This window comes from Eleutherodactylus coqui, chromosome 1 (assembly GCF_035609145.1).
Source record: "Eleutherodactylus coqui strain aEleCoq1 chromosome 1, aEleCoq1.hap1, whole genome shotgun sequence".
NCBI lineage: Eukaryota > Metazoa > Chordata > Amphibia > Anura > Eleutherodactylidae > Eleutherodactylus > Eleutherodactylus coqui.
In genome coordinates, this window is record NC_089837.1 from 94,075,353 (window position 1) to 94,100,382 (window position 25,030).

The following is a 25,030-nucleotide window of genomic DNA, read 5'->3' on the forward strand; positions in this document are numbered from 1 at the left end:
TACAGAAATGTTACTGGGGTCTGCCTTTACTTCTACTACAGAAATGTTACAGGGGTCTGCCTTTACTGCTGCTACAGAAATGTTACTGGGGTCTGCCTATACTTCTACCACATAAATGTTACAGGGGTCTGCCTCTACTTCTGCCACATAAATGTTACAGGGGTCTGTCTATACTTCTGCCACATAAATGTTACAGGCGTCTGCCTTTACTTCTGCTACAGAAATGCTACAGGGGTCTGCCTATACTGCTGCTACAGAAATGTTACTGGGGTCTGCCTAAACTTCTGCTACATACATGTTACTGGGGTCTGCCTAAACTTCTGCTACATACATTTTACAGAGGTCTGCCTATACTTCTGCCACATAAATGTTACAGGGGTCTGCCTATACTTCTGCTATAGAAATGTTACTGGGGTCTGCCTATACTGCTGCTACAAAAATGTTGCAGGGGTCTGCCTATACTTCTGCCACATAAATGTTACTGGGGTCTGCCTATACTTCTGCTACAGAAATGGTACTGGGGTCTGCCTATACTTCTGCTACAGAAATGTTATTGGGGTCTGTCTATACTGTTACTACAGAAATGTTACAGGGGTCTGCCTATACTGCTGCTACAAAAATGTTACTTTGGTCTGCCTATACTTCTGCTACATAAGTGTTACTGGGGTCTGCCTATACTTCTGCCACATAAATGTTACAGGAGTCTGCCTATACTTCTGCTACAGAAATGGTACTGGGGTCTGCCTATACTTCTGCTACAGAAATGTTTCAGGGGTCTGCCTATACTTCTGCTACAAAAATGTTACTGGGGTCTGCCTATACTACTGCCACATAAATGTTACAGGGGTCAGTCTATACTTCTGCCACATAAATGTTACAGGGGTCAGTCTATAGTTCTGCTACAGAAATGTTACAGGGGTCTGCCTATACTGCTGCTACAAAAATGTTACAGGGGTCTGCCTATACGTCTGCCACATAAATGTCACAGGGATCTGCCTATACTTCTGCAACAGATATGTTACAGGGGTCTGCCTATACGTCTGCTACAGAAATGGTACTGGGGTCTGCCTATACTTCTGCTACAGAAATGTTATTGGGGTCCGTCTATACTGTTACTACAGAAATGTTACTGCGGTCTGTTTATACCTTTGCTACAGGAATGTTACAGGGGTCTGGATATACTATGGGTGCACTAAGTCTTCCCATCGCGGTGTTTTACCTATCTGGCACAAGTAATGCAGTGACTGACTAGGCCAGAATTTTGGGCGAAGGCCAAGTTGCTTGGCGCGGTGAATCTCTCCCATGGTTGGGAGAGGTATCCGGCACCTAAACAGAAAGACTAGTGTGTGGACACATGGATTCCCCATTGCTATGTCCCTTGTGGCACCTTGGGCCACACAAGGTGTTTGCTGGGACCGAGCCTAACCAAGGGCCCGCTCACATACTTCCCACACAGGCTACAGCGCATCCTGGTTATGATTTCTTGGCCTTGTAAGGCAACCTCCTCCTCCTGCTTGGGGTCAGGGGATCAGCACTGGGCATCATGTATTTGCTCTCGTGTTACCATAGTTTTCTGAGACACTGGTTTGGGCCAAAGAAGACGAACGTCGCTGCATTAATGAGACGTTCACTGCTGTACTAGCATCGGAGTCCGCTTCATGCCTGCGATTGTTGAGGGTGTGGGCTGAGGCCTATGTCATGGGGGAAATGCAACTGCGCCAGGTTGGGTCTGTGGAACTTGTTCCTGGTTAATCCAGTCTTCGGAGCGGTGAAAGCAACCGCAACTAATTTAATAACACGTTCACAGCTGTACGAGCATCGAAGTCCGCTTTATGCCCAAGATTGCTGAGGGTGTGGGCCGAGGTCCTTGGCGGGGTGTAACTTTTCCATGTTCGGACGCTGTGATTTCTTTATGCGTAATACCATCTTTAAGTTTCTGGGGCTCGCCTATGCTGTGGGTGCACAAAGACTGCCCATTGCGGTGTTTTACCTGTCTGACACAAACCCACTGACTGACTAGGGCAGAAATGTAGGCTGAGGCCCTTCGCAGGTTGAAACTCTGCCATGTTTGGGCGCTCTGATTTCCTCATGTGTAATACCATGCTTCAGTTTCTTGGGTTCGCCTATGCTGTGAGTGCACAATGAGTTCCCATCGCGTTGCTTTACCTGTCTGGCACAAATACACTGACTGACTAGGGTAGAAATGTGGGCCGAGGTCCTTGGTGGGGTGAAACTCTGCCATGTTTGGGCGCTCTGATTTCTTCTTGTGTAATACCATCTTTGTGCACCGACAGCATAGGCGAGCCCAAGGAACTCAAAGACTTTACATTGCGGTATTGCGCTAACACCTACACAGAATGAATTGTGTGGGGACACATGGATTTCCCATTGCTATGCAACTCGCGGCACCTTGCGTCACACAAAATGGAGGCTGGGACCGGGACTGACCCTGGGCCCGCTCACGTGCTTCCCACACAGAATATTGCTGCATTGTGGAGATGTGTGGAAGTGCTGGCACCTAAGTTCCCTTTATGCCCACGTTTGCGGCTCCTGACTATTTTGTGACGGAGGTGGCACGGGATTGGAATGATGATCGTGCGTCAATTTATCATCGATTCTCAACAGCATTGTGTGCTATCCCCCCCCCCCCTCCTTTCAAAGAGGGTCGCTGCCTGGCCCTGTCAGCCCTTTGCAGTGTGTGTCTACGGTTCCTCCTCATCGCAGACACACTTGGAAATAGACATGAGGGTGGTGTAGCTATGCAGCCAGCGTGTGGCATGAGGGCAGCTGAAGGCTGCGCAGGGACACTTTTGTGTGCGCTGTGGACACTGGGTCATGTCGGGGGGTTGGGCAGCAGGAAACCCAGGAGAAGTGGCAGCGGAGTGTCCCGCAGGCAGTGATTGTGCTTGGTTGCAGGTAGTGTGGTGCTTTGCTAAGGTGTGCCTTCCTAATGAGGGTTTGTCCGAAGTAAAAATTGTTGGGGGGGGGGGGGGGGCAGACTCTTGGCCCTATTGTGGCTTAATAGTGGGACCTGGGAGCCTGAGATGCAGCCCTGCATGGTGCACCTGCCCTGCCCTATCCGTTTATGTGGTGTTTCCATGACTTTCTGATGTTTTCCAGAGTTTCACAAGTGAAGACCTATCCGGAGCATCGGTCATATAAAAAAATGCTCGAGTCCCCCATTGACTTCAATGGGGTTCGTTACTCGAAATGAGCTCTTGAGCATCGCGGAAAGTTCGACTCGAGCAACGAGCACCCGAGCATTTTGGTGCTCGCTCATCTCTAAGGGCTCCCACCCACTAGCGTTTTTTTTTCACTGCGAAATTCGCACTTTTTTTTTCTACAGGGGGTCTATGGGAGTTGTAAAGCTAAAATCGCGATCGCGCAAAATCGCGATTTACCGCGAAATCGCGATTTTGCGCAATCGCGATTTTAGCTTTACAACTCCCATAGCCCAAAGACCCCTGCAGAAAAAAAAAAAACGCTGCGAATTTCGCAGTAAAAAAACGCTAGTGGGTGGGAGCCCTAATAGTAAGGCCTCCTTCCCACGAACGGATTTCCGCCGCGTAATTCGCGGCGAAAATCCGCTGCGTTGCCCGCAGCTATTAGGTTCTATTGAACCTAATAGCACAATGCTCACGATGCGTAATTCCAGCGCGGAATTACGCACCGCGATTTCTCCCGTCCTCACCCGCAGCATGCTCTATTTTCTGCGGGTGAGGACGGGCTGTACGCACTGACGGCTTCCATTGCAGTCAATGGAAGCCGTCCGTTCACGCTATCTCCCGCTGTAACCAGCGGGAGATAGCGTGAAAAAACGCTTTCCCGCCCACCGCCGCGCGTCATCGGACGCCAAATGACGCGGCCGGCCGCGTCACGTGACACGGCCGGCCGCGTCACGTGACACGCTCGGTGACGCGGCGGTGGTGGGCGGTGACGGGCGGTGACGCGGCGGTGGTGGGCGGGGAAGCGATTTCACGCTATCTCCCGCAGGTAAGTATAGGGGCTCTGGGGGGCGCCGTGACGGGCTTCACTGCGTAATATTACGCGGCGGACCCCGTCACGCTCGTGGGAAGGAGGCCTAATACAGATTTTATATGAAACACTAAAAGGGAACCTATCACCTTAGTATAGCACCATAAACTAAGTTACCAAGGTGCTGTTCCAGGTGGTGACAGGAAGCCAAGGAATGTATTTTGTATACTCACACGCTCACCTATTACCCCAGTGTTCCCCGCTGGAGATCATGTGCAGTCTGAAAATTTTAATCTTTTTAGAGCGCTTTGTGGGCATTCTCCCATAGACCTCTATGCGTAAGTGGGCGCACAGTAGTCCGAAAAGAAGAAACTTCACTAGGTGACAGCTCGGGAACAAGGGAGCAGGCAAGTATAAAAAATACATCCCTAGCCTCTCCGTCATCTCCAGGAACAGCACCATAACTTAGTTAATGGTGCTGTACCGAGGTGACAGGTTCCCTTTAATTTCTATTTTCCTGATTACAGTGTATGAAAATGATGGCGACGTAAGAGATGAACAAACAACATTTTGTAAAAGAAAATCTCAATCTATTTATTGAAAGATGAAAAGGATTGTGACAAGAGCTTCAATGTAGAAGAATCCATTTTTATGGAAAAGAACAAGGAGATAAATGCTGAGGAATATAGATGACAATCCTCGACCAGCACTTGATCTTTAGAACTTGCAGGTATGGAATGTGCAGGCTGCCAGCAGTTCTGTGGATACAAAACACAAAGAAAAAATGAGATTTCTGCTGTTGAAAACTTTTTAAAACTTTTGCTCCTAAGAATATGTCAATAAACAGTGATGCCCAACTGGCCCAGGTCCACATGCAGCCCTCATAAGCTTTATTCCCCTGGAGAAGGGCAAATTCATATAGCTGCCTTCTCTAGGATAATCATCCAATATGAGCATAGTTTCTTTTTTACTTTGTCATATGGTCTCTGGGGTATCATTCCCAAAAGTTGTGTCATGTTTCTATAGATGTATCTCTGCACTGACTTTTTTTACATGCATTTGGTCTACAGTAGGTTTCCGCCATTTTTTCCCTTGAGTCCAAACCTGTTTTTTGTATATAAAATATATGGAGTAAACCCCACAAATATAGCTGTGTAATTATGTTCCATGTGTATGTGTGCCTACACCATGCCTTGGCTGAATGTGAAGTTCGTCATGTGATGGAGTTATTGGCTATATTTAAGGTCCCCACAATATAATGGGTGGCCATTAGTGCTTGAAGACTTAAATGTTATTGAATTGCCCAAAAATACATTGGTTGACATTAGTTAATACAGAAATGAAGAAAACTAAGAATTTTAAAAAACAAAGGAAATCACGAAGATATGAAAAATGGTGAAGTACCTGACTGTGTGCAACTGCTAATGGCAGACACTGCGGCATTATAATCCTTTCCAAGGAAGTCATTAATTGACCCAATAACTTCACGTAAGCATTGTGTAGAATCCTTGAAGAGTTGGTCTTTGCGACCTCCTTCAGAACTAAACATGTTGAAGAATTCTCCTGTATCCTTTCCAAATTTATTCTGAAATGGAAAAATAAGAAAAAAGTTAAAAGTTTGATATATGTTACTAGGAGGCTTCATCGAGTAGCTTTTGGACCAAACGCGCAAGTGCCCAATAACCCAACATACTGTAAGGTAGCGAACACACTGTATAGAATAGTAAAAAGAATGATAAAATGGGAAATAAAAGTTTGGAACTTCCATGTAAAGATTAATGGGGTATTATTGTTTAACCTTTTAACTCTTCATTATGTATAGTTACATCATAGAGGTTTGGGGTTTGTATGGATGGGCATCAGGGTCACACCCTCTTTATACACTGCTAGTGTCAGATGTGTCAGCGGTGAACGTCATCAGAAAAAAAAAATTAGATAACTTCATTCAGAATTGCACTTTTCTGATCACCCCATCTCCCAAGAAAAAATATAATCTAAAGCGATCAAAAAGTGATATATAAAACAAAATGCTACCAATAGAAAGGACGTCCTGCAAAAAACAGCCTTCACCCAACCATGTCGACAAAATTTTTAAAAATTCGTAGTAATGGTACCGACCCATAGAATAATCATGTCATTATTGCAGCGTGTACACCGTAGAAACAAGTCCTCCCTAAAAATGACAGAATTGCGCTTTGTTTTCCATTTCACTCCACTTAGGCCTCGTGTCCACGGGGAAAATCAGGCCCGCTGTGGATTCTTCATGCAGAATCCCGCAGCGGGTCCCTCTTTTCCTGCGGACATTAGGCCTAAAAAGAAGATTTACTTACCTGTCTGGACACTGTGGATCTTCCCTCCGTCGCAGCCGGATCTTCTTTCTTTGGCCCGGCGGTTGTGCTCGGCATGCCTGTAGCGTGCCGCGCGCACGCGCCGTGCACTTTTTTTTTTTTTTAACTCCTGCTCTCCCACGCCAGAGAACAGGAATTCAGCTGCAGGTGTGCCGCGGATCCGGACGGCTTCCATAGGTTTCAAAAGAAGCCTGCGGGATCCGTCCCCGTGGGACACCTGCACTAAAAGACAAGCCTTCAGACATCTACATTGATGGATAGATAAAAGAGTTATGATTTTTTAACTCTGGGGAGGAAAAAACAGAAGGGAAGAAAGGGGCCACGTCCTGAAGGAGTTAAGGAAATACTGCTTATTCGTCACGTTAAATGTTGTATTCCTATATGGTTTTCAAGATCCTTGCTTGTTGTGATTCAATATGAACCTTAATTGGTTACACCAATGTGAAGCAAATGTGAATTAGCCATGGCCTGTTCTTTCTTCTAATGAACCGAGCATTTGTATGTCTATCTCATGAATTGTAAAGATAGAAATGGGACAAGAGCTTCATGTGCAGGAGTAATTTTGGGAAAGCGGAAGCAATGTATTGTACTCAATTACTGAGGTTGTGTGTTTTACAATTTTTGATACATTTGGTATGCATGTCTAGTTGCTGCCAATTATGGTTCTCTCACTTAGGCCACCTGCAGACGGGCGGAAATTCCGCCGCTGGAAGCCTGCATAGGATTGCGTTAACAAACGCAATCCTATGCAGACGTCCGCAGTTTGGCCGCGTGAAATCTCGCGTGGCAAACAAACTGCGGCATGTTCGAGCCCCGCACAGAAATGTCACTCACCCGCCGCCCGCTCCGGTCTACGCATGCGCCGGCTGCCCGGCAGCCGGCACATGAAAGATCCGGAGATGCGGGGCGCTGGTGAGTACACGCTGCTCTCTGCAGGCGCTCGGGTCGGGTCCCGCAGCGAGAATTCTCATTGCCGGATCCGACCCGGCCGTCTGCAGGCGGCCTTAGGGATGAATTCTAGACGAAACCTGAAGGAAAGGGTGTAGAAGACCGCTGCTGGTATCAATGCATAGGAGATGAAATGCTCAGGTGAGTATAATTAACCCTTTTCATGACTAAGGGTCATTGATGCTCTTGTGTCCTGGTTACATTCTGCAGATCTCGTATTCTCACTCCAAAAACAAAAGCCTTATTTTTCCGGTGACGCATACACACGAGGCCTTGTTTTTTGCGGAAGGATGAATTGAAGTGTAGTAAAATGGGGAAAAAATGCTATTGCTGCATTTGCGAGGTGTATTTTTTCGGTGTTCTTAGTGCAGTGAAAATAACATATTTATTCTGAGTTAGTATGATTACAGCGATACAACATTTATAGAGCCTTTTTTATATAGCAATACTTAAAAAAATAAAATACTCTTAAAAAAAAAAAATAGTACCATATATGCTGGCGTATAAGATGACCTTTTAACCCCCAAAAATCTTCTCTGCAGTCAGGGGTTGTCTTATACACCAGGGTATACAAAAAAAGGGTGGCCAAAAAAAAAAAAAAAAAAGTACTCCCCTCCCATGGCGTTCTGCGGCTAACGCACGCAGCGTCAGCCAATCACAGCCATTCAATGATGTCATTGAATAAATTAACCAATCACAGCATTAGCTTTCTGGAGATTTCAAGCGCCGCATCCAGACAGCAATGCTCTGTCGGAGACGAGGAGGGAGCGACAGCCTGCAGCAGCGCCGCAGATTATCGTAGAACGCCAAAGGGAGGTACTGTTTTTTTTTTTCACACCGTATTTCCGGCATATAAGGCGACAGTTGGGGGGGGGGGGGGTCGTCTTATACGCCCAGTCACCTTATACGCCGGAATATACGGTGATTGCTTTCTGTTGCCATCTTTTGAACCTCATAACTTTTTTATTTTCTCATCAATGGAGCTGTGTGAGGGTTTGTTTCTTGCGGGGCGTATCTGTAGTTTGTATTGGTTCAATTTTGGGTTATGTATGACTTTTTGATTGCTTTTTTTTCCAAGTTCTTCTATGAGACGTAGTGACCAAAAAACTGCATTTCTGCCAGTGTCTGAGTATTTTTTTTTTTCTGAGTTAACCATTATTTGATCACTTATACAGTATAATGTAATACTATGGTATTGCATTATACCATTTTATAACAGGCTTCTTATGAAAGATGTGCAATGTGTATGTCATGAAGATGTCAAAGTTTTCTTTGGTGTATGCATGGAAAAGACAAGATGTTCACATTATACTTGGTGTTTGCATGGGAGGTAGCAGAGGCACAACCCGGACAGAAGACATACATGTAGGTAACTTTTTTTCATTTTATAGTCATTTATGCAGGAAAGATTAAGACCTGGGAAACCTCTTCAAGCCTCTATCTTACCTGCTGCTGTTCAACAACTCTTACAACCACTTCTTTTCTGCCTGGCACAGTAACAACCGCATGAGCGGGAACCTGAGCAAGGTGACAATTTTCATATTCATTTACGGGCTTGACAGTGCCATCTTTGCACAATAGACGGAAGTCATGCTCTGTCTTGCCCTTTAGCCAGTCAGGATTATCTATAAAGACGAGAAATCATTAAAAAAGACTTGCTGGTTGGATATTCTTTTACAAAGTCACATTGATTGGATGAATGCATATAGAATTAGTGGACAGAATCAGAGCGGGCCCCAGTCTTTAGAGAACAGTAAAAGCCACTTACATTAAAAGGGTGCTGATTAAAGATGAGCGAGTATACTCGCTAAAGGCAATTGCTTGAGTGACCATTGCCTTTAGCGAGTACCTGACCGCTCGAGACAAAAGGTTCGGGTGCCGGCGGTGGGCAGGGAGCTGCGGGGGAGAGCGGGGCGGAACGGAGGGGAGATCTCCCTCCCCCCCCCCCCCCCTCCTGCTGACTGCCGCTACTCACCGCTCCCCTGCGCCGGCACCCGAACCTTTCGTCTCGAGCGGGCAGGTACTCGCTAAAGGCAATGGTCGCTCGAGCAATTGCCTTTAGCGAGTATACTCGCTCATCTCTAGTGTTGATTAGCTGAGTGTTATTGCACATTTTGCTAAACAGAAAGTGACCTCATCCAGGTATTAAGGGGTTGCTCAAGTTATAGTAAAATTTGACCGAGCGCAGGAAATGGTAAAAATAATTTAAGCTATACTCACTGCTCTGATCGCCACTGCTGCTGTCCTCCCTGATGGTCTTGACTTACTTGGCCGCAGCAGTGACATTCTGTCTCCCTGACGAAGCTGCCATAGAGCAGCAATACGCATGGGGGTTTCCTCCTAACAGCTACCGTGTGATGGTTGCATTTTGGCACATTTTGGATGGGTAACTTGCTAAAAGAACTTTGACATGAATACTAGCAACTTTGTGGTTTGGAATCTTTTCTGAAGGACTACTATCTAATTCATGAGCAGTACATAGATTTTTTAATAAGATTTTTTACACTTGGGCAGTGTGTAGAGATGAGCGAGTATACTCGCTAAAGGCAATTACTCGAGCGAGCATTGTCCTTAGCGAGTACCTGCCTGCTCGGGAGAAAAGATTTGGGTGGCGGCGCGGGTGAGCGGTGAGTTGTGGGAGTGAGCAGGGGGGAGAGAGGGAGAGAGAGATCTCCCCTTCGTTGCCCCCCGCCGGCACCCGAATCTTTTCTTCCGAGCGGGCAGGTACTCGCTAAGGACAATGCTCGCTCGAGTAGTTGCCCTTAGCGAGTATACTCGCTCATCTCTAGTAGTGTGCAATATATTGATTCCTTCCATATTTATGCACTTTATATCAGGATGTGGTGTGCTATTATATTTCTCATATGACTTAGGCCATCCAGGCTAATCTTACTTATTGATTGGCTGTTTGTACACACACATGACCGCTACAGCCAATCACTATCCTTAGCAGTACACAGCTTAAGTCTACTGAAGCCAGTGATTGGCTGCAGCATTCACATGTGTATATGAGCATGTCTCCAGTGCAACAGTGACATTTTTCACCAAATTAGTGACCACTGCAGCCAATCACTGCTGCGCTGATAATAGGGTCTGCTAAAGGTGATGACAATCTGTGTACAAAATGTGGAGTATAGCAGGAAATACTTACCGTTCATGACCTCAGAGATAGTTGTGTGCTTAACAAAAGCAACCTCTCCTTTCTCACATAGGCACCTTTCAAAAAGTAAGAAACATGTTTATTACTGTAAATCTTTTACAATGAGATTTTAACTTTTTTTAACAATATAAAAAAATGACAAAAGATTTATAAAGATCCACCACCAAATCATCTTCTGACATGTCACAATGTAAGTAGCATGGGAATTTGCAACATTTTTTAAGTCAGTTAAAGAATCTGTAAAGTCTGAGATACAACTTGATCTGGCAAATTTAAGTAGCACATCAAAAGACTATTTTAAAGAAGATTTGACCACAAAAGTAGGCAAACACAATGGATATCTTTCCATCAGCTGTTAAAGGGGATGTCACACAATGACAATCCTTGTCCATGTGCCAAAATAGAACACATGATTCTCATACGGGAGATCCAGGTTTAGGAACCTTCTTCTCTATAAGTAAGAATGGAGCGTCACTCCATAAGAGAGGTTCCCACACTTTACATGGATGGCCACTTATTTGATGTGAAGTCACTAACTTTGCAAACAACTTGTGCTTACATGATAGCCAATGTGATAACTAGCAAAACTGCAATTTATTTGAATTACTAAGCCTCATGCCCACGGCCGGGTCAGATTCTGACTGTGAAATATCACAGCAGAATCAGACCTGGTGCCCCCCAGAGACCCTATACTCACCTGTCCAGATCCGTGGCCAGTGTCTCAGCCGGCATGCATGCACAGTGCGGGGCATGACGCGTTGGCACTGGGCTGGGCAGTGCTCACAGCAGAAGTATCGCGGGACGATACATGCACAAAATTGAACATGCTGTGATTTTTTTCCCCTGCATGGGCAGGGGAGAATCGTTTAACACATGATGTCTATGGGCGGACATTGCTGCGGAATTCACGGCAGGTGTATGACTGTGAATTCCGCTGTGATAATCTGTCCGTGGGCATTCGACCTTAAAGGACACTTTTGTGCTGAAAAATCCCTCTAAAGTGCTTGCTACCAGGGGTCTTCCTTCATCCTTACTTGCTGTCCATTGCCTGCTGTCAATGGATGTTATCTCTGTTACTGAACATGGTAGGACAAAAGAACAGGAAGTGTAGGATGTGGATGAGGCATCCTGTTCGTTGACGTATATGAGAGTATAGGGGAGGAGAAAAGATAAGACTCACACAGTCTCATACTTGGAGGTTGTCAGTGTTATTTATAGTTGTGTATGCACATCTCCACGGCTCTATACTGCTGTACACTGCCCTACATATGATGATACTATGCCTCTCTGTGTGCATTGCAGACAGTTAGGCCCCCTGCACACGAGCGGAAATTCCGCTGCTGAAAGCCTGCATAGGATTGCGTTAACAACCGCAATCCTATGCAGACGGCCGCGATTTGGCCGCGCGAAATATTGCGCGGCAAACAAATTGCGGAATGCTCTATTTCTGCGAGCCCCGCACAGAAATGTCACTTACCCGCCACCGGCTCCGGTCTGCGCATGCGCCAGCTGCCCGGCAAGCCGGCACATCAAACAGCCGGATCCGGCGTGCACGGGTGAGTATGCGCTGGTCCCTGCAGGCGCTCGGGTCGGGTCCCGCAGCGAGAATTCTCACCGCCGGATCTGACCCGCCCGTCTGCAGGCGGACTTAGAGAGCAGATTCTGCAGTTCTTTGTGCACAATGTATAGAAGACAATATAAAAGCTAAGACTCCTCCCACCAGTTCTAAGAGAACTGAAAATCAGATGTGAACCCTGCAGATGGAGAAATGGGGAAATACAGGATACAAGCCATACAATGTTCAGAAATAATGTTATTCCTTATGTACACATATTGCAACTTATTCTTAGAGGTCACCTGAAAAGTTAGGTACGCTTTAAGAAAGAGTATTATTACTCCTACCTGAATGCTCCAGTGTAGCCATAGTACAATTCTCTGTTATTATCAGAACACTTTGTGTTGTCCAGTGCTCTACTTGGATCACCAGCACACAGTTTGCAGAGGTTAGAGTTAACATCAGAACCAGGGGCACAGCTCTCTTTAAAGTAAGTTGCTGTAAAAGGTAGAGCAACATGAACTGGATGCAGAAATGTTCTATCAGGTCACAACACATAAGGTAATCTCTACTGATAATGTCCACACAGCAACTTTATTTACTATGAGGCCAGTTCTATGCATGCACTAATCTCAGCTACTCATCCTATCAACTAAAGAACTCTAAAAGTCCACAAAAAAATGTGACCTCCGTACCTAATCCCGTAAATCTGTTAATTTTAACTGACTGCATACATTGCATTTTGCCATGTATGATCATGCCAAGGTCACATTCAGCTTTGTAGATCAGTCCAGATTTCCTCAGAAGGGTGGGGAGGTCACATTTTTTGCTCTATTGGCAGAATAGACTATAAAGTGACCTCCCAACCCTTCTGTGGAAATCTGCGTACCACAGGGACTGCTAAGGCCAGTGATTGACTGCAGTGGACATATCTGTATATCAGCACTTCACCGCTGCAGTCATGTACACATAGCCCGGTGGGGAGAGAATGGAGTAGTGGTAGTGGAAAGCGGGAGATAAACCCAAGGAGCATACATTTATTTTAAGTTTTTGAACATTTGCTACCTTTGGAAAAAAAAAAACATCAGTTGGTGCTCGCTTTTCATGGGTACCATGCAAATCTGAGAAGATGCCAGGCCCCATAAGCCTTGGAAAGCCAATGACAATCTAGCTAAACATAGTCTATGGTTGCCAAGCTGACCTTGTCACTCCATGCATACATATAGAATTAATCTGCTTGTCCTGTTAGACCCCGTTAACATAAAGTATATTCAGTGCTGATTCCATGCCAAAATCTGCTTCAGAAACCAACCAATTTTAGCATGCAACTGACTGTTATGGACATTCATGCCATAGTTCATAAAGTATTGTGTATTTTTCCGTGTGTGTATTTTGCAATCCATGTCAATTTTTGATGCATTTTCCATAGGTCATCCATATTGAAACTTTGTTTGATGGTCCCACGTGGATTTGCTTCACAGGGGCTATTTCTGTATGCGGATCTGCTTGTAAATCAGCAGCAGAACTCCAAGGTTCATCTTTGGATATTTGCCATGGATTGTCCAGGTGCAATTTTAAATTTTATAACCAGGTACAGATGTGTTAAAAAAACAACAACACAGCAGCACTTACCCATCCTCACTTCCAGCATTGCAGCTCTGCAGTTCTCTTGGTCTCTGTTTAAAACAGAAGACAGGTGACTACTGGCTGCCAATCAGAGGCCGCAGTATCATTGTTCCAAACTCCTGGCATCCTGACGCCCAGAAGATGGGCGATGATGCCAGGAAGATGGGCAGTGATGCTGCATCCTCTACTTGGCAGACAGCGGTCAATTGACTTCCGCTGTCAACAGAAACCAGGAAACCTACAGGGCTGTAATGCTGGATCGCTGGGGCTAAGGACAGGTAAGTACTGCTACAATTATTACTTTTACACATCTGCACCTGACATTAAAATTGCAAATGGTAACCGGACAACCCCTATAAATGGCAGATCGAGATCAGAAAAATCTGACATGGATCTGACCCATAGTAAGCCATATGAATAAGGTCTTATAAGGATCATCTGTAAATTGTTCATGCGCTTATTAATATCACAGGCATCCTAAATTTATTTATTTTTTACTAATTTTTGTTTTTCTGTTGCACATTTTTTTTTCGTTCAGCTGAAGTTCGGACAGCAATGTAAAGAATTGGTGTTTTATTTCCACTTGTCATGGCTATGTCCAGGAAAATAAAGGATTTATATTGCAATGAATCCCTGGATGCTCGTTAATTGATGTCACTGCGTCATATAATTGTATTGTTTTCCTCTTCTTAATTTACATGGATATAGAATAAAACAATAGTCAATACTAGATATTCGCAAATCCGGCACAAAATGCTAGAAGAAAAAGTCCAGCATGCAGTCTAGTAAAATGCTGGATAGCTGAATAGAGACCAAATGGACATCATTAATGTCAATGGAGTCTGTTTGGTGCTTTTTGGTTCCATCATATGACAAATCCATTCGGCATGGAAATTCCACTTTCCTGTTCCTCAAATGGAGCAGGAAACGGAACCCCCAAATGCTGATGTGAAATCAGCCCAAGTATACTATATGACATTTGTGATCTTCACTAAACATATTCTTGTGCAGACAAGAGACATAACAAAGAAGAGGAAATACATATCACAATATGAAGTACTGATCTTGGTTGGCTTATCAGAGTAGTCCATGCTATACTATGCATATCTCTGGATGTAGTCATAGAAAGCCGAACCTAAAAACATTCTGAGAATAGGAAAACTATGTGCAATAACACATTGGATAACACATACCCTTCCTTTTTTTCTATTTGCCCATTCCTCTATTATTTCAGATCAGCACCCACTGTTAAGTTTTCCTAGGTAGGATACTTACACATATCACAATGGCCTATTTTTTTACTAAGAAGACCAACAGGTATATTCCATCCAGCGGTGCGTCCAACGGCTGTGTGACATGTTTTCTTGCCGCTAAGATCATCCCATCTGGTGCTTGTGTCGGTTGCCTTGATGATGGCAACAGCATAATATGTGCCTTTGGAAAGAGAACAAGGGTGATTTTTTTATATACTAAAAATGACATGGACAACAATACTATGGACTGAATTTCTTCTTCTTGCAACATTAAAGCAGAACATAATAGCCATCCAGATCCTAGGGCTCATGTCCACGGGCAAAATGAGATTTAAAATCCGCAGCGGATCTCCCGCGCGCGGATCCGCATCCCATAGGGATGCATTGACCACCCGCGGGTAGATAAATACCCGCGGATCGTCAATAAGTGATTTTAAAAAAAAATGGAGCATGAAAAAATCTGGACCATGCTCCATTTTCATGCGGGTCTCCCGCGGGGACGGCTCCCGCGGGCTTCTATTGAAGCCTATGGAAGCCGTCCGGATCCGCGGGAGACCTAAAATAGGAATTTAAAGCATTTACTCACCCGCAGCGGGCCGCGAAGCTCTGCTCTTCCTCACGGCCGCATCTCCCTTGCTTCGGCTCGGCGGATGTGCCCGGCGCATGCGCGCGGCACGTCGACGACGTGCCGGCGACGTGCCGCCGGCGTCAGGAATTCATCCGCCGGCCGAAAATGAAGATCCGGCCGCGAGGAAGAGCAGAGCTTCGCCGGCCGCTACGGATAGGTAAATGCTTTTAAATTGCTATTTTCAGCGCTCATGTCCGCGGGGCAGGAGGGACCCGCTGCAGATTCTACATGTAGAATCTGCAGCGGATCTGATTTTCCCCGTGGACATGAGGCCTAAAGTGAATGCATGTCCTTCTTTGATCACCATTTTTGATCAACTTCTTTGATCACCAACAGAGTAGATTGATGGGGTTCCCATGCCTGGGATTCCTGCTGATCAACTGTTTGTGTGCTTGTGCACTGATCTGACTTTTGCAAGAAACAGACAGCTCCGTTCCCACTACAGTGACTCAGACGGGTATTACAGGTTAAGTACCCTTTGAGGTCTCAGTCACACAGGCTTTTTGACGCACAAATTTTTGAACACATCAGTTATACGTTCAAAAATTCACGTGACCAAAGTGGGCGTCAGGGCAGAAAAAACGCTGCTAGCAGCATTTATCCACTCAAAAAGAGCGCTGACCGCTATCCCCTGCTGCGGCTGTGACAGCTGCAGCAGGGGATTCCTTGGATGTGAAACCCCTGGATGCTGTCACATCCAGGGGTCTCACCTTCGGTCAATGGGGCCAGCGGCAGCTGCAGCGGCCCCATTGACATACAGAGAACATCACGATCCTCTGCTACAGCTTTGGCAGAGGATTTCTTCATCTCCGCGGGGAGTCCCATTGTCAATGGACATTGAGTAGAAAAAAGAGGTTCCCAGCAGCACAGCATATATCCTCACATAGAGCCAGGCAAAACAGTGTGCAAAAGCCAGTCAGGAAGCCTAAACCAGAGAGGCTCCAAGGGTGCAGTTCAACTTAGGAGGTGATGACAGGTGATGACAGATGACCGGCGCATGCGCAGACGCACTATCAGTGCGGTTTGCCCATTTTTGACGTGGTCGCTGGGCCCGACGACCGGCACATGCGCAGACGCACCTTTAGTGCGGTTTGCCCATGTCTGATATGGCCGCTTTGCCCTACTGTGGCTTAGAGCGTGTTCTCGCGATAGTTGTAGCTCGGCACATGTGCAGAGGGTGCGGTTCAACTTAGATGGACGCACCAATGTGTGAGGAGGTCAACTAAAGATGACATCAAAAAAATCAAATCATGGTTTTTGTATAGCGCCAACTTGTTCCGCAGCGCTTTCGGGTAGTTAGTGCTTATTGCCCCCCACCAGGCTGGGTTCTCATTTTTGCCTGCCTCGGAGGGATGGAGGGCTGAGTCGGCCTTGAGCCGGCTACCTGATTCATGTGGGAATCGAACTTGCAACCTCCAGGTCGTAGGTGAGAGCTTACACTCTGCACCACACAAGGCTCATATGACATCATCAACGATGCGCCGGATAACAGCTGAGACGTGTGGAGAGAGGTAATCAGTGATGAGACACTCCTGTGCATGTTTGTATGTCATTGGTTAATGGTGTTCACATTTCCTATATATATGGTGCACTTTGTATGATATGTATTGGCTTGAGGAAGGTCTATTACGACCGAAACGTTGCCGTAATTTTTGTAATGGGGAAATAAATCTTGTATTTTTCTACATTGCTGAATGCTGCCAGTCACTATTTTCTTATTCCTGATTGTCAATGGACATTGTGACAGCATTGTCACAGTGTCTAGTGCAAAATGGGACTCCCCGCGGAGATGAGGAAATCCTCTGCCCCAGCTGTCACAGCTGTGGCTTAGGAGAGCAATGTTCTCCCATTGAATTCAATGGAGGCGGCAATACAGCCGGCTCCATTGAAAGCAAGGGGCTGCTAGCAAGTCCTGAAGTGATTTTTGGGGAAGGGCATCAAATACAAGCCCTTCCCTGAAAATCAATCCAAAAATGTGTAAAAAATAAAAAAAATGTATACTCATCTCTCTGCAACTGCCGGGGCTTCTCCTGCACTGCTCTGAGTAGTATTCAGCAGGCGGGGATTTAAAATTGAATGAGAGCTATTGAATGAGAGCTGCCTCTGATTGGTCCCTCCGCTCAGCCAGCGACCAATCAGATTTTTTTTTTTTTTACACATTTTTGGATTGATTTTCAGGGAAGGGCTTATATTTGAAGCCCTTTCCTGAAAATCACTGCAGCGCTTGCCGGCAGCCCATTGCTTTCAAAGAAGCCGGCTGTATTGCTGGCTTCATTGAATTTAATGGGAGAACATCCCTCTTCTCTGCCACAGCTGTGACAGTGGATTGCGACCACTGTATGTTCTCAATGGGGTCGGCGCTGTTTCACTTATACAGAACACCGGTTTGCCGCAGAATGCAGTTACATGCGTTCTGCGAACCAGCGGTCTATAATTTTCGCCGCAGGCGTTTTTCCACATGTAAAATTCACACATGTGACCTCTGCTATAGAAAAGCATTGGTTCTATCTATTGCAAATTTTTTGATGTGCGGAAAAATGCCCGTTACAAACGCCCGTGTGACTGAGCCTTGAAGTGATGGGAACTTTGCCTGTAATACTAAGCCTGGCCACTGCATTGTGAAAGGAGCTGTCTGATTCCTGCAGAAATCAGTTCAGTGCATAATCACACAGGACCAGCAAGCAAGTTATAGTGACAGTCTTGTGTGTTGGACTCAATCAATCTACTACTGATGACCTATTCCGGGGAGAGGCCATGAATAGTTTAAAGCTGGACAACACCTTTAACCCCTTAGTGACGGAGCTTTTTTGCTTTTTTCCATTTTTGTTTTTTCCTACTCCCTTTTAAAAAATCGTAGCTCCTTAATTTATCCATCAACGTCGCTGTATGAGGGCTTGTTTTTTGCGGGATGAGTTGTATTTTTCAATGGCACTATTTATTGTACCATATAATTTACTGAAAAACTTTGAAAAAATTCTTAGCGGAGAGAAATGGAAAAAAAACGACATTCCACCATCTTTCGGTGCGTCCTGTTTCTACAGCACACAAATTGCAACAAAAACGACCTGATATTTTTATTCTATGGGTCAGTACGATTGCTACGATACCAAACTTATATAGTATTGTTTTTGCTGTAGTACTTTTATTTTTTTAAGATATTTAATTTTTTTCAATTATTTTCTGCGGTCATTTTGTGCGCGCGATAACTTTTTAATTTTTTCGTCGATGTAGTTGAGCGAGGGCTCATTTTTTGCGGGATGTCCTGAAGTTTCCGATAGTATCAATTTGGAATACATACAACTTTTTCATCACTTTTTATTGCGTTTTTTCTGGGAGACAGGGTAACTAAAAAAGTGTATTTCTGGCGTTCTTTATTTTTTTTTGCAGACGACGTTCAACGTGCGGGAAAAATAATGCACTACTTTGATAGTTCGGACTTTTACGAATGCGGCGATATCAAATACATATTTTTATTTTCTGATTTTGATTTTTTAATAATAGATATGGCAAAAGGGGGGTGATTTAAACTTTTATAACTTTTTTTTTAACAATTAAAAAAACTTTATTGATTATTTTTTTTACTTTACTTTGAAGTCCCCCTGGGGGACTTTAACATGCGATGCTTTGATCACTCCTGCAGTATGACATAATGCTATAGCATTACATCATACTGCTTTTTTACAGGCAGTCTTTTAAGCCACCTTGTGTGGATGGCTTAATAGGCAGTCTGCTAAGGCAGCCCTAGGGCCATTCATTAAGCCCCCGGCTGCCATGACACCTGCACGGATCCCCCGAGCTCACCGCGGGGGGGGCCGTGCGGGACCCCCGAACAGCGTTCGGGGGATTTAAATGCCGAGCGCAGCTATTGCCTGCGGGTGTCAGCTGTAATAAACAGCTGATGCCCGCGCTGTATGGAGGGAGATAGCACCGCTACCTCCCTCCATACACGTCCTGCAACAGCAGGACGTAGTTTCCCGATGGGGAGGTCGTTAAGGGGTTAAAATAAACTCTAAATTCATTTCTAATTATTTAATATCTTAGTCATGGCTAACATTATATTTAGAGCTTCAATTTTTCTCCATAGACACTATTCGCCTCAGGCAGCAGAAAGGCTAGTGGCACCCTGTCTTTTGCACATTCCCATACACCAACAGTTATTTCTCCCATTTTCCCCATACACAGGAGATAAGGCTGCAGCCAAACAACTCTGGTGGTGGCTTATCTCCAGGGGATACAAACTCTGAAATTGAAGGCGACTAATCTACTTTTCCCTGACATCATCATTTGGGAGATTGTGAGGCCCCGATACATATTCAAGAATCCTCTGGCCCTGCCAAAATTGGTGGACTCAAAAAAAAAGTAGCATAATGTGTATTAGGGCCTTTAGATATTGAACACAGTGTCAGCCCCTTGAGGTCAACTGCTTAATATCATGCCAACAGAAACAGCAGGCAGACGTCACCCTTGCGTGACTATGTCGGCACATCAACAAGTAGGAAGAAAATACCCAGCATCCAAGACCATGTGAATGGGTTTAGAGATAGCGATTATGTGAAGAATTGAAAATAGAACCCTATAAGGCCCTTAAACACCCATTTACACGGCCCGATGATCACTCAAACGACAATTTAAGTGACAGCTTTGAGCGATCATTTTGCCTAAAGTATTAAGTAGCAACACAGCTACCTAAGTACCAATTAAGTGTGCAAATGAAGCCTTAGCTGAATGCAGTTAATAGCCCCAGGGGTATTATCTGCGCTCAGATCCTTTGTTCTCCACAGGGAAACCATGCTATCAGCACTCCCCTTGGAGAACTGCTGATGAGGCTGATGGACAATTTTTAGGTTGACCTGAATTTAATGATCAGTTAGCAGTGCCCGAAAAGTGCATGATGGGCGCACATTTAGATGCAACGATTATCGCTAAAACGATCACCTTTTAGGGATTTTTGATTTTTTTTTGGGGGGGAGCAATCATTGCTCTGTGTAAATGGGCCCTTAGTTAGAGCTTGACTAATTATATTATGAAAGTGATGTTTACTCATTAAATAGATGGATAGATAGATCTGTACCTGGTGTTGTTGATCCTGATTGTTTGCATTCTTCAGCTGTAAGGAATTACAAAAGAAAACAAGATATCACTTAATGATAATATGCAGAATAGATGTTTGGCCTATTCTTTATACGTAACTTTACACATTGCGGTCAGTTAACGCTTTTGCACAAAATCACAGCAAAAAAACACTTTTTGACCTTGTAAGTAATAGATTTATGCTGTAAATTGACATTTGCAAACCAGATTGACAATTAGAATTTTACCATCATAAATCTCTCCCATCGCTGGAACCAGTCCGCATGCCCCCGCTGTATACAAGTATCCTCCATCAAGCGTGACTGCATCTGCATCACCTTTCTGAAAAGAATAGATTAAACTATATTATGTGTCAAAGTTTTTCAAAACACAAATTTAAAGCGATCCTGAAGAAAAGAAAAGCATTTAGAAAAGTCAATTACTTGCAGGCATCTAAATGATAGATTCAGCCTTGAATTAAAATTATGCTTGATGCTCCTTAGCAGCGGATTTGTAAATAATGCTAATAAATAGGTTGCACTATGTGTAACTTTAAAGCCTCTCCCACTTTTTTTCGATCCCAGTTGCACGAGTTGAAAAAGTGTTGCAGAGGCTTCATAAATAATGCATTCACCCCATAAATGTATTTTTCATTGGCAGAAGTTAGCTGCCAATGAGATTGCAGCATGCATATTGTAGTGCTATTTACGTCTAATCCTTACAACATATCAGAAATTGCCAAAAACATAAAAGTTTATTCTCTTAAATCAATGTTGTTTTCAGATATAATATTCTGTGCTAGAAAACACTGCTGCTCAGATAGCACCAAGGGATTAGAGGCAGGCTACCCATCTTAACATTTTCAAATCCTTTGTAGAAAAGGAGAGCTGCAAAAACAATTTTGGGGAGTTCTCACAGGGAGAACAAACCCCAAGGGAAAGAAAACACACAGTTTTGTAATAAAAAACATTTTGCGCTCGTAGAAAATGAAAGAAAAGTAGCTCAAATTGGTTGTCAAATCCGGTGAGAAGAATACATTGGCTTGAGAAAGGTGTCTTTTGGCACCGAAACGCGTTGCCAGCATTGTCTTATAATAAAAAACAAAGACTTTACTCTCCTGGGGCAGTATTTTCCGCGACTAGGAGTACTTTGAGAAATCGACACTTCAAGGAGGGGGCTTCTTGTTTCATACACCCCCCTCCTCCAGAGTAAGTGTCGTCTTGATTTTTCTTCTCACCGGATTTGACAACCAATTTGAGCTACTTTTCTTTCATTTTCTACGAGCGCAAAACGTTTTTTTATTACAAAACTGTGAATATTCTGTGCTGGTTTCTTTATATATCTTTTTAGAGGTCAAAGTTTTGTTTTTGCGATGTACAGCTTCAAATTCACTGCATAGATATCTGGTTAAGCTGTTTTCATGTGAGGTTTCTCTTTCCAGGGCTAGTTGTGTCTTTGCTTAAGTCTCCTATACACAAAACTGCATAGGGACAGAAATCAGGCTAGAACCATAACGTTCAATATGTGAGACAGAGACCACTTTAGTCTCTGTTTCACATGGTTTTCATCCATGTAAGTCTTTTTAGCTGGATAGAAAAGCACCAAGAATGACAGACCTAAAACAATACAGTGTTAGAAGGTAGGAATTCAACTGCAAGCCTCATAAAGTACTGGTGCTAATAGTTTTGGGGAAAATTATCTTCAAAGTTCTTGATAAAAAAAGTTACTGTCTGGACAAAGTCAAAGTCCTTGTTTATTGTGGCCATTATTTAAATAGGCAAAAAAACACAATGGCTTACTTACCAAAATCTTTGCAGTGCATTCTTCAGCATTAGAACCCTCCACACATTCAACGGCTCCTTCACTTGCAATTGTCCATGTGTCACATTTTGACTTCTCCTCTTTGCTTTGTGTGCACCAACGGATTGTGTCTTGGCCTGGTTGTGGTAACTCTGCAATACATAGCAAGAGACACTTATACCTCAATATCAACTTGGTTCTGAAAATCAACAGACAACTAGAATATACAAGTTCAGAGCGGAAGTATTTGAGGTAGTCGAAAAGCAAAGTTAAACATGAAAAACCTCTATGGATTTCGAACTTATTTAAAGAGCAAGTTAAGGAGGTCTGAACAGCTTAATGATATAATGTTACTATGACACATATCCTAAGAGAGGAGATCATAGAGACCACTGTTGAGTGGGCAACTGTGTTTGATTACATATCTGCATTTGTATAACCAGGTCTCAGGATGAGCTGTGATTGCTTTTACCTAATAACTTTAACTCATACCTTTTTGCATTGCTTTAATAGAACCGGTGAGCTCTTTTCCCAAGTACATGGCAGCATCCATTTTAGGTGGAAGGACTAGGAGGTTCCTTGAAGAGTCCTTGAACATTAAGTCTTTCCCATGAGTGTTACTAAACAGTTTGCAGTCTGGCTTGTTCTAAATATAAGAGAAAACCAAGTGTGTGATACACTAAAATACAGTAGTGAAGTATTATCTATAAAATGCATTGAGGGGAATTTAAGACGACAGGCCTTTTTTAGGCTTACCTTGATATAAACTATGCTGGAGTAAGATGCAGCAATTTTTTAAGAGGTGCATAACTTTTAAACAAATTCAGAACATCTGATGGTAGTCTGTGCACCAGTAGTGAAATCTACACTGCTCATGAGCTGGTATAGATGATGTGACCATACCCTTAAATTAACAACTAATAGTCAAGTGTAGGCAGGTCCAACTCATTTTTTGAGTTGTCTTTGCTGTGATATCTAGATGGTTGCACCATCCGGTATTAGTGTATCTGGACGCCACCGGACGCTAGGGGTTTGACAGGGTGAACGCCCCTGTCACACCCCTAGCTCCAGATAGGGTTAAAACACGAAGGTGCTAGCAGCGCAGTTTGCATTGATGATTGGCTGCCCTGCTGCCTTAGGCTGACGGTGAGAAGTAACCATCTGGCGAAGGCAGCAGGGCAGCCAATCATCAATGCATACACTGCAGCGATGACTTTGAGCGCACCGCCCGTCCCCAGATTCCAGCCGGCCGCCGCCTGACGACTGAGTTGCGGCAGCCGACGCAGGCCCTCTGCTCCAAGACAGCTACTGACCTGTTCACCTTCATGCTGCCGTTGGCCGCGCATAACTTCCGCCAGCGCAATGGCCGGCGGCTGAGTGCTGCGTGCCGGCAGCTGCCGCTGGCAGTGTGCTTCGTGACGGGTGATCCACCCGCACACTGCTGCAAATGTTTCCGCTGCCCACGCATCTTCTGTTCAGCCAGCCGGCTCCTGACTATAACGTTCCGCCAGCCGGCGCATCATCTGCTTTCCCTGCCGGCCGCTCCCACTCACATGTGCTGCTCCACCGACCGGCCGCTGACTCCAGTCTCCGACGTCTTGCCTGTTATCCAGGCTGCAGCGTTAGAGACCCTACAGCCAAGCAACCAATCAGTGACAGGGGGCGTCACCCCACTGTCAATCTTGACTCCACCAGGACTCCCTGGTGGCGTCAAGATACACTAATACCGCACCATCCTTTGACCACTAATTTTGAGACTCTCGGAGAGCAGTATATACATTGTGCTACTTAATTAAAATAAATAAGCAAGGCACATTACATAAAGGCTCCTGCGAATCAGACTTATGGCAATACTTGTTGAAATGTTTGGCCTATACTGTGTCCACAATAAGTATGTATGGGGTTATCCTTAGAGTATAGATTCAGTTTACAATCTGCTTGCACCACTGTTCCTTCAATGAGATAGCTGCAAGAAAGAGGCATGCAACACAAAATATACATGATGTACGTTTGGTTACCTGAGCCTGCGTGAGAAATTCAACAATAGTTTTAATCTTGTCTTTATCATCCACAGACACAACAGCATGAGCCGGTACTCTTCCCCAAAAACAGTCTTTATAGTCGCTGATTGGTTTCCTTGTATTGTCTGTACAGAGCAGCTCATAATCCTTATGATATTCCTCTGAGGAACAATGATGAGTATTTATTAGATTTTCTAAATAAAATTCTTAATCATTTTTTTCTCCTTTAAGATGAACCTATATAGGGTACATCCACACAAAACAGAACAGTTTTACCCTCCGACTCTACTATGCCGATTAGATGCCTTGCTTTGTCATGGCATCTAATTGTGCTTTTACTCAACAATTTTTATGTTTCAATAAGGGCAACATGTTTCAACCCGGAGAAGACCCCACTTTGGGGTTAAAAAAAACGTTGTCCTTATTGAAAACTGTGAAGTTAGATTGGCATTATACGTGTCACTTTCTTGTCTGCAGTGTCTATCTACTCTCTATACTGTTGAATTACTACACCAAATACAGTAGCCCCCATCACCCCCCCCCCACACACACACACACACACTCACTCGTCTTTCCTTCTCCCGAGACTCATTTTTGCTTTTTTTGAATATTAAAACTGCAGCCATCATGATAAGAAATTACGAAA

At 44.4% G+C, this 25,030-nt stretch overlaps 1 protein-coding gene across 1 annotated transcript in view; it reads right to left on the reverse strand.

Moving 5' to 3' along the window:
• Nucleotides 1-4,543: 4,543 nt before the first annotated feature.
• Nucleotides 4,544-25,030, reverse strand: part of LOC136622610 (serotransferrin-like) — a 31,684-nt gene continuing 11,197 nt past the window's right edge. The window contains exons 7-17 of the mRNA XM_066598109.1: nucleotides 24,382-24,545; nucleotides 22,856-23,009; nucleotides 22,367-22,515; nucleotides 20,812-20,905; nucleotides 20,565-20,600; nucleotides 14,888-15,046; nucleotides 12,334-12,484; nucleotides 10,423-10,487; nucleotides 8,718-8,896; nucleotides 5,380-5,560; nucleotides 4,544-4,733 (exon numbers count right to left, since the gene is read on the reverse strand). Of these exons, the coding sequence (XP_066454206.1) occupies nucleotides 4,693-4,733; nucleotides 5,380-5,560; nucleotides 8,718-8,896; nucleotides 10,423-10,487; nucleotides 12,334-12,484; nucleotides 14,888-15,046; nucleotides 20,565-20,600; nucleotides 20,812-20,905; nucleotides 22,367-22,515; nucleotides 22,856-23,009; nucleotides 24,382-24,545 (1,373 nt within the window). The 3' untranslated portion in view covers nucleotides 4,544-4,692. The remainder of the gene's footprint in view (nucleotides 4,734-5,379; nucleotides 5,561-8,717; nucleotides 8,897-10,422; nucleotides 10,488-12,333; nucleotides 12,485-14,887; nucleotides 15,047-20,564; nucleotides 20,601-20,811; nucleotides 20,906-22,366; nucleotides 22,516-22,855; nucleotides 23,010-24,381; nucleotides 24,546-25,030) is intronic.